This window comes from Actinia tenebrosa, unplaced genomic scaffold, assembly GCF_029948245.1.
Source record: "Actinia tenebrosa isolate PJP-AT-01 unplaced genomic scaffold, QUT_ActTen_1.0 PGA_scaffold14__42_contigs__length_11649687, whole genome shotgun sequence".
NCBI classification, from domain to species: Eukaryota; Metazoa; Cnidaria; class Anthozoa; order Actiniaria; family Actiniidae; genus Actinia; species Actinia tenebrosa.
Window position 1 is genome coordinate 5,181,623 of NW_028292574.1, and position 10,701 is coordinate 5,192,323.

The following is a 10,701-nucleotide window of genomic DNA, read 5'->3' on the forward strand; positions in this document are numbered from 1 at the left end:
AAATTTGATGTTTCCAGCGGGCAACAATATGCCGTTGACTTGTAATAACTCTACCCAAAGTGATTTCACGGAAATCATGTAAGTTGTTCCAGGTTTTACGAAATCAAATAATCAAATAATTTCTCGTTTTCTTTGACATTTGGTATATAACTAAAAACGGGAACCTCGGGAAAGCAGTGTTTTTTGTGGTCCCTCGGCTTCGCCTCGAGAAACACACCGTCTCGGGACCACAAAACACACTGTTTCCTTCGGTCCCAGTCTACAAGTGTTAATAGGCAGGTTAAGATTCCCGTCTTTCCTTCCCGCAAACAGCAAACGTGACCACGTTTTCATCGTTTCCCTACATTTCACTTTACCTTTTGCAACCTTCTCGACAAAAACAAGTATTCTTTCGTTTATCTACTACTTGGAGATTTTTGCGATTCCTTTTCACTAATTTTAAAGAATTTTTTAATGGTCAACTGAGCATGACGTTTCACGTTTGCCGTAAACGAGAATCTTAAGCTCTTAAACTCTCTAATTATTCGAAATAGACGTCGGCATATTTCAATTCGGTGTATAGACTAATCACCTCAGTTATTTCAATGCCTAAATGTTCAATGATACCGACGGTAAAAATAAGGATTATAGAACTAATTAAACTAATATCGCCTGAAATATCTTACTCAAAAAAACTCCTAATCCTTCTTTTCGTATACTAATTAAACGATATTAACGACAGGGTAGAAAAACGACAAGTCCGCTACTTTCACGACTATTTTACTTAACTGAGTTTAATACTTCAAATTTTTAAGAGATTCATTTGTGTCACAGCTGCTCAAAAGTTGTGACGAAATTTTGTCGAATTATTAGAGTAAATCTACTTATTAGTAATCACAAAAATGTCATGCAGTTTTTCTGCTGATCAAAATATCACCTCTCCCAAAGTACACGGCTTTATATCTCAAATACGCATTCAATAAATTTTAGTCACATTTGGCCAAAAACCGTTTTTCTGCCCTGTCGATATTAACACTTTGAAATTCCATGGAAACTTCACTGGAACATATGAATATTATACAAAATTCGAGGCTATTGACACTGAACAACTCAAAACTTAAAACTGTAGCGGTACTGCCACCTTTCCATTCCAGGCGTAATCTCTCGATACAGGTTGAATTTTCAAAATAATCTGTTTGTTTGTCTTTATGTTTGTTTATCAGTTTTTGTTTTTTTCTTTTTGTTGTTGTTGTTGTTATTTTATTTTTGCTGTTTGTATTGTGTTATATAAAACAACATGACCGCCAACACGTACCCTCGGTTCTTTTCACGATCATGAATCTATAATTGATAACGAAACCCAGTCATTTTGCATCTTCCCACTCAACTATACGTACATTGTCTCAGGGTAACTCACACCTGACGATCTGCGTCTCTAATGATACCTTTAATTAGTACTTGGTATTCAAACGCAAAAAACGTTTTGTAGTCACACGTAGCACTGAGCAGCTATTCAAAACAAACTCTTCAGTGAAAACGCTAAGATCAGTCAAGGACTTTAACGCTTAAATTCGCAGTCCTCATCTAAATTAACCATGTCTTGGCTTTCTCGTTTTTCGTTGTGGTTTTTCAACGGTAAGTACCTAGATTCATGCTTGTTTGAACAATTGAGGATATTAGCCGCTTATGTGTGCACTTGAAACAGATTTTTATTCGATAAAACAATTCTTAAAAACCTTAAATTTTCAAATCGCAACATCACGAAAAAAATTCGCTCAGATTTTGCCAGGAAAAGTTAACTATTTAAATGAAAATCATTCCAAACTGAGTAAGATAGACGTTATAAACGTAGACGGATATTTCAAGAAGATGGCAGTCTTTTAGAGGTAGGTATGATTTAGTTTTAATTTTCAAAACAAATCTATCCAGCCATAGTTTTTAAGGCGCTGCGTCTCAAATATTACTTAAATAAAAATATATATATATATACTCGGAGAGTGCTGAGTACCTAGAGCGAAACTCTGGTTAAGAGTGGTAGTTTATAATTTGACGTTTAAATAAAAATTAATGTATGCAAGTTCTGCAACCCGCTACAATTTTATAATTCAAAAACTCTCTACATAAATAGAAACATGACTTTGAATAAATAAATAAATAATTATACATAAATACTCAGAGAGTGCCGAGTACCTAGAGCGAACCTCCGGTTAAGAGTCCTAATTTGACGTTTAATTAAAAATTAATGTATGCTCTGCAGCCCGCTACGATTTCATCAAAAACTCTCGACATAAATAGAAATGAAATAAGTGAAAAAAATTAACGCATTACTTTCTAATGCTGTGTAAATATTAATATTTAAAGAATATTGGCTGCACAAGACGGATGAAATCCGCCTAATTTTCGTCAGCTTCTAGAATTCAACACTCATATTTCATAATGTTTATTTTTGTCGGCTTCCATGACTATAATCACTAAAAGAAAACACAGGTTTATTGAAACTATAGAACGATACAAAACAGGATATATCCATAATTTGTAACGTTTTTCTAATAAAAAAAAATATATATGGACAAAAAGGACTTTTTTAAGTTTACTGAGTCCTTTCTTTTTTTAACATTATTCAAAATAAAACTGAAATGACTAAGATGCCTAATTAGTTTTGGCGCAATTAATAACTAAAAGAAAAAACAGTATCTACCCTCTGTATTCATAATCCCTCAATCAATGTCCTTTTTTTCTTCTTTCTTTATTATAATAATTTCGGGGAATTTCTTTTTTTTTTGTCTTTGGGCATAATTAAAAAAAGGGGTTCCTTTGTTTTGTCGACTTAAACCAAATTCGATTTTTTGCAACTGATATGAGATTCTCGTTTTTTTTTCAGGGAGCCGCTCTTAAATATAATTGATAAGTAATATTCTCAGTTAATAAAGAAAAATATAGAAAAACAGTGGCGTCTTGCAGTCTACCAAGCTAATCGTACTAATTCAAAATTATATAATTAACGTTGTCCACCGAAAAAAGACATTTACACTGCATTTAGACATTTAGACATTTACACATTTAGACTAAAAGATATATCACGTTTTCATTATGTATTCTTTGCCTCGTGTGCGTCAGCCTGAACTTTAAATGTGAAATTCAATTCGTGAATCGAAAATCCAGAATGCCCTGACCATTTAGTGAGGACTTAAGATGGAGAATGGTATTTCAGCGTTTGTTTTATGCCAGAACCTTCGAGGAGACACGTGATATTTCTTTTAGTCTAAATGTGTAAATGTCTAAATGTGTTAATGTGTAAATGTCTTTTTTTGGTGGACAACGTTAATGACATTGACTGTATGTATAACATGAGCTCAAAAATGCACGAAATTGTTATTATTTCCGTCATATACCGCGGACAAACGTATTTTACTTCAGGTGAACTTTCATGTCAAATATCTCGAATTAATGTTTGGAGTGAGAAAGTTTTTTCGAATGATCGAAAATTGATTTGCTTATTGATGAGTGTTTGCTTATTGACTCACGAGTGTTACCTCTAAGCGTTTTTAAGAGGTCTTCCTGTATTTTGAGGGTTTTTGAGAGTCCGGGTTAACTATATATTAAGGCAAATTCATTTTCTTATAGAGCGTTTTCACGTGACGTCACATTGGCCATTTTGATGTACCAAAACAATACATTTTCTATCCTCGGGGAAATGAACTTTCTTTTTATGTAAAAACTGCGCAGAAAGTTTCTATTGCTTGGTTCAAGTGCCCTATGACCTCTAACTCAATATTTTCAGCATTGATTCTACATAAAGTGAATAGTCGAATGGTGAAATATTTTAACATGATTTGAGTGATACACCTTGAAGATATCAAGGTTTATACTTCCAGTGTGCTAATGAGTGTAATGTATGGCGGAGGAGGGGGGGAGGGGAGGCAGGTGAAATTTAGGGGGATAGGGAAATTTTTGGTAGGAAAAAGGTAGGAAAAAGATAGGAAAAAGGGGGGATGGCCAAATTTCCATCAGAAAAATGGGGGGGGGGGGGTGTGCACAATTTTTGGAAGAAGCTACAAGCCTTGTTTAGGGGGGGGGGTCGTATTTTTTGCATAACTTTAAGGGAGAGGGTGTTAAGAATTATTCTGGACATTTCAAATTTTCACCTGCCCCCCCCCCCCCCCCCCTCCCGCCGCCATACATTATGAACGCAGACAACTTCAATGATTAAAACTGACCAAACAGATAACAATAAACTAGACAGAGATTGAACTGCATGATAAAAGTGTTAGCCAATCAGATTAACACGTTCTTTGCACTATATTATATCAATGAGCTATCTGATTGGCTGATAAAAAAATATTGAACTATACTAAATGTCGCAAGATGCAGATGTATGATTGCTTAATGATAATAGTTTACCAAAGTGGTTTGGGTTGGAGTATCCGCACATCAAAGGACAAAAGCATGGCGGCACTTCCAGTGTGCTAATGAGTGTAATGTATGGCGGAGGAGGGGGGGAGGGGAGGCAGGTGAAATTTAGGGGGATAGGGAAATTTTTGGTAGGAAAAAGGTAGGAAAAAGATAGGAAAAAGGGGGGATGGCCAAATTTCCATCAGAAAAATGGGGGGGGGGGGTGCACAATTTTTGGAAGAAGCTACAAGCCTTGTTTAGGGGGGGGGTCGTATTTTTTGCATAACTTTAAGGGAGAGGGTGTTAAGAATTATTCTGGACATTTCAAATTTTCACCTGCCCCCCCCCCCCCCTCCCGCCGCCATACATTATGAACGCAGACAACTTCAATGATTAAAACTGACCAAACAGATAACAATAAACTAGACAGAGATTGAACTGCATGATAAAAGTGTTAGCCAATCAGATTAACACGTTCTTTGCACTATATTATATCAATGAGCTATCTGATTGGCTGATAAAAAAATATTGAACTATACTAAATGTCGCAAGATGCAGATGTATGATTGCTTAATGGTAGTAATTGGTTAAAATAATAGTTTACCAAAGTGGTTTGGGTTGGAGTATCCGCACATCAAAGGACAAAAGCATGGCGGCCACCGTGGTGCCGCTAACGATGGATGCTAATAAGAAATCTTTTGTTAAATGGCACCAACGCTCCCCTGAGAGGCCGCGATGACGTAACGTGCAATCGAAGAATAGCAGGCGAATCCGCAAGCATGCGTACTGAGTGCCTGCAATTTTTCAATAGAGTTCGCCGTACGATCTACTCAGATGTTGTTTCAGGATTCGATGAGTTAACGGTGCCCTGACGTAGATCAGCCAAAATGTTGTTTTAGGGTTCGATCTGTGAGATAGCCGTGTCCTGAATTTGATAATGCACCATACATCTAGATCGAGGTTGTTTCAGGGTATCAATAAAACTTGATTCAGTTACAAGATTCAGGTACAAAGTGACTTAGCAACCTCGTATACTACCACTACCATAATCCCTTGCGCACATACTTACTGTTCACGTCAAAAAAAAAAAAAAATTCAGAGATGCATTTGACACAGGTGGTAACTTTTTGATTCCACAGTTTTCCAGCTTTCAATTGCATGTAAAGAAATGACCTTCAAGATTAATCTCGGTGGTCAAGCCTTGGTCAACCATACTTTTCTAGCCACTCAAGCCACGGACGATGGCCATTGCGAAGCCTTATGTTTTTTGGATGATCGTTGTATTTCATTCAACTCTGGGAGAGGCGCTTCTGGGGAACTCAATATCTGCGAACTCAATGAAGCTGATCACAAAATGTTCCCCGATGATTTGCTTCCAAGATCTGACACCATATACAGAATGGCTGAGGTGAGATTTGAAAAATTTAGATGCTATAGACGCATTGTACTATTACATTATGGCAGCCAATACAAGAGGCATAACAATATTTTTCCCCTGGGAAACTGAATTTTCTCATGTAAATCAGATTAGACCAGATTCAATAGTCCCCTTCACAGTACCCTGCGCCATCTTGAAAGGTAGCCGTGCCTTTGCATCGAAGCGAGATGAGCGGTGAGAGAGAACTTTTTGTAACTACTTGGACAATTATCAACATGTCTCTATCATTGTAAGCTCACCGTTCGTCTCGCTACGATGCAAAGGCACGGCTACCTTTCAAGATGTCGCAGGGAACTGTGAAGGGGACTATTGTTACTACATCATGGCTCCTGTCATGGCGGTGATCAGGTAGCGCAAAGTCTCTATGAGAGCACCCACTCTTTGGATGATAAAGCGTTACACACACTCCGTTCATGTAATGTATATGAGTTTGCTGTGCTCTGATTTAGATCAGCCAAGAGGTTGTTTCGGGGTTCTTTAAAATTGAAGATCCTACCCTTCTTGTTTTAGAATATTTCAATACATGTTTTTAATAATCAAGTGTCTTATCTTATGGCAGACCACATGTAATTGTAGCAAGAATGAGATATGTCGTCCTGATTTTGAGTCACAAACTCATCGATGTATATGCAACCATGGTTACACGTTAGAAAATTGCAGCACAAGTAAGTGTTGAAGATGTAGAGCCACTCTGTAGATATGCTTCAATAAATCGTTATTATCATTATTATTATTGTTATTATTATTTTTCTCTCTTTTTTTGTTTTTTGTTTTTGTTTATTATAAATAGATATATTTTTTATTGTAGGATATGTGAAGAGATAATCTATACGTCATTATTATTATTATTATTATTATTATTATTATTAATTCTTTAGCTCTGTTCAAGAGAATATTCTCTACTTTTACATGCCCGATAATGCTTTGCGCCTTAGGGGTAACCAATCGAAACACAGTCTCAAAATGAAACGTTCTTCAAGACTTCATATTGAAGCTCTCAACATTCTCATTGGTATTCTTTATATAAAGAAACTAATGAAGCTTGGGGCTTAAAGGTCTATGCACGTGACGTGTATAGTCGCTCTAATTTGGTCCAAAGGTTCATTAATTATTCAAGAGTATTTAAAAGGCGCTTTAAACGACACTAACTAAAACGTTTATAAACAGGTTTTCAAGTGACAAACTGCAATGGCTATACAGACCAGCGTATTAACGTTTTCGAACTCGACGGGTCAAACGCATCACAAGTCAAGTACAGCATCTGTAGAGTAATCTTGAACGCAAACGCTGACACGTTGCCGACTCAACCGTATCGTTTGACAGTCGACCTATATTCTAGAAGGCCTGATAACTCAAACGTCACGCATCCTGGAATTGGATTTAACGTCGTGGACCAAGATAATTTTGATTACATTTTATTCAGGTAAGCTGACAGCCATTTTATAATCGCCATTGTTATTTAGGTGGAGTCAGACACTACACCCTCGAGGTCGAGTTAGATTTGCAGTGCATTGTTGGATTGTATCAGGAAAACGAAATAGACTCCATTTTGGAAATGAAACATTCCCACAATGCACTGCTAATCCAACTCGTCCCAGTCTTTTACTCAACCTCAGAGTAGCTAATAACTATGCGACCAACAAAGTACATTCTAATGATAGCATACAGGGGGATCATACAGGGGTACTTACCATTTTTATATTACACTCAACAAAATTACTCGACTCTGATTGGTCGAGAGGAGTACAATTATAGCGTTTATTTTATACCGAATACCGAATTAAGTCGTTATGGAAACACGGCCAAAACAATGTCAACAAAAAACAAAAAAACAAAAAAACAAAAAAACAAAAAAAAGCCGTAAAAACTAATAAGAACTAATCTTTTTCATGCATTTCAGTTGCGCGATGGACTGAAAATCGGCCGCCAAATAGACAAAGATGAATGGCGTCGCTTCGCATTTTTTACTGAAATGTTGTTGAGTGAACTATAAACAAAAAATCGCACGATCTTCTCGTACAATTTGGAATTAATAGACACTCGTAATGTTTTGAAAGTTCTTTAATTGCACTCGCCTAAAGGCTCGTGCACTTACAAAAACTTTCAAAACATTACTCGTGTCTATTAATTTCCAAATTTCCAATTGTACTCGAGATCGTGCGATTTCCTATACAAACCAATCTCTCCGATTGGTAATTAATTCGCTAATGGTAAGAAAAGAGCGGCAAACTTTGACTTTCGAAAAGTGGTACACGCGTCTACCGAAAAAAAACAAAAAGAGCGGGAAAAGTGGATTACCTCAATCGCAAGACCGAGTTTTCCGGAACTTGCCAATCGGAATGATACATACCTTTCTTTTCCAACCGGTATTTCCGTTTTCTCCCGGGGTATGGTAAGCACCTCAGGTCAGCTAGTGATGCCCAAACATTAAAAACCTTACGCGATACACGGAAGCAATAAACAGACTATTTTTTAAAGCGAAAACACTCGAACCATTGGGGATGAAAGGGATGCTTTGCAGAATGAATTAAAAAAAAAGACAAAAAAGTGTTCACGGATCGAGTGTCCTCATTTTAGTTTAGGGTACTCATTTAAATTAAATCTATTTTCAGAACTCATACCAATACTACCTGTGTTATTCCTGGCAAAATAACAAACAACAAAGGGAAAAATTTACCTCAATCTTGTATCATCGATCCTCCCCCCGCCTATGCGTGGTTTCATGTTGCCGTTGAGGTCCGAAAGAAATCCGCTAAGGTCCTCGTTGATGGCAATTTTGCGGCGGAATTCACTCCAACCTTTTCCTTGAGACAACGTGGAGCAGTGGCAACTGTCAATGGATATAAAAATTTTGTCCTATTCAGAAACTTCAAAATTACTCAGTTAAATTAATTTATTCTCTACTTTCACATCCCCATAATACTTTGCGTCTTTGGGGGGTAACCAGAGGGTAAAAACCCACTTATTTTGCTGAAGGCTGATCAGACAATGTTGACAATACCTTGTTTGGTATCCAAAAATAAAATGAAGAAGTGAAAAACAGAAAAAGATAGAAGCTTGAAGACGTTTAAGGTAAATTTTAAACATTATTTCGTAAGTCAATTATACATTTTCTGTAAGACCAAAAGTCTTGATAATCTGTACACGCAAAAATAACTTGGAATAAACTGATAATCAGTAGTATACAGATAAAAGCAGGTATAGTATAAATTCAATTAAGAAACCTTTCAATTTGGGACAGTTTTTTGATTGGTTACCCCACAAAGACGCAAGGCATTATGGGGATGTGAAAGTAGAGAAATTCATACTCAAGACTGATTTAATTACAGACGTTCCTGGATGGGAGGAGGAGAGCAGAAATACTGGATAATCAGTCTTTCTCAAGTTACGTAATTTACTAAGAAAATTAGGCACGTTTGTTCCTTAAACAACTGCACGGAAATCTAGAACAGCTGTAGTTGCACAAAACTGCAATTTATGTAGACATAAATGCACCTGTGGTGACCTCTACAACTGTCGCTCACATCGTTATAGCTGGAAGTAGAACTAATGCTTTTATTTACTTGCCCGCACAACAAGGCAAATATGTACCGTGTGCCACCCCTATGACTGTTCACTCTATTATTATCATTATTACGCACAGTTATTTGTAGAATTAGAACCAATATCTACCTCTAACTCTACCAGAGTACAGTTGCGCACAACGACGCAAATGTATTTTGTCGATCTATGACTGTTGACTCTATTATTACATACATCGATATAGAGTGTGTGCAACCATGTGACTCAAATTTCCTTTAGTTATGAATAACAATATGAAACATGGTTGATCTAGTAGCAATAGAAGCTACTGAAGAATGCTTTGTTAGGTTATCGTCAACCAAGATGGCGGTAATGACGTAACATGCAGCTGTTCTATTGGTAGAAGTAGAACCAATATCTACTCACCTACCATTGTCCACAACGACGCAAATGTACCTTGTCGACCTCTATGACTGTGGACTCTATTATTTTTACGCAAATCATCCGCACTAAAGTAAAGCAAATACCTTCTTGTGTACTGTTGTACGTAAGAACCGATCTGTACTGTGTGATGCTACTGTCACGCGCTCATCGTTATTGGAATTAACTGAGAATTAGAATAGAGCTCAGATGGGCAGACAGCAGCGTACAAGTTTTGCTGAATCGCCTATTATCTCGTAAGCTGCTGCATGTTAACTCGATAAAACATGCTCAGAAATATGCATATGGATAATTTTGTTTCAGCTCGATAGCTTATTTGTACGCTGACAAAGCTAAAAAATAACTGAAAGTTTTCGAACAGGGAGACAGTAGTTTATAGAGTTTAAACAGGGTCTAGAAGAGGGAGTCCTGATCCCAAATCAAGGGCTATTTTTATAACTGGATTATATATCTTGCGTTTTCCCCGAAAATCAGTAAGCAAAATCCTACATCCCAGACATTGAATTCGGCAATTCCCGAGTCACGGCCGAGCCAATATCGATCCCGAATCACGTAAGATTTATTTCTACTTCCCGCGGACCCGCGCTATATTTTATCCATTTCCCGGCCCCCGCGAATACCCTTACAAGCCCTGTGCAAAGGGTTTAACATTAAAAAAATGAAACTAAATGTAGGAATAAATTGAATATAGGAATAGGTTCACTTCTAACCACAAAAGATTAACCTACTACTGATTATACATGAAGTGGAATAATGGTAAAATATATCTCCATTTGAGCGATACGTCTCTAACTAATTACTTAAGTTTATACTTCCAATATGTTAATGACTGTGACAATAAATGAATGTGTAAATGAATAAATAAAGTAAAAACATAATATGTGCAGAATTAACGAAATTCACTTTAGAAAAAAGAAAAAAAAAGAAAA

General features: G+C 36.7%; 1 protein-coding gene across 1 annotated transcript; it reads left to right on the forward strand.

Moving 5' to 3' along the window:
* Positions 1-1,269: 1,269 nt before the first annotated feature.
* On the forward strand, positions 1,270-10,652 carry LOC116298280 (uncharacterized). Its single transcript, XM_031706668.2, has 5 exons — positions 1,270-1,614; positions 5,511-5,779; positions 6,369-6,474; positions 6,977-7,232; positions 8,422-10,652. The coding sequence occupies exons 1-5, from the start codon at positions 1,575-1,577 to the stop codon at positions 8,699-8,701; spliced, it is 951 nt and encodes a 316-aa protein (XP_031562528.2). The 5' UTR covers positions 1,270-1,574; the 3' UTR covers positions 8,702-10,652.
* Positions 10,653-10,701: the final 49 nt, after the last annotated feature.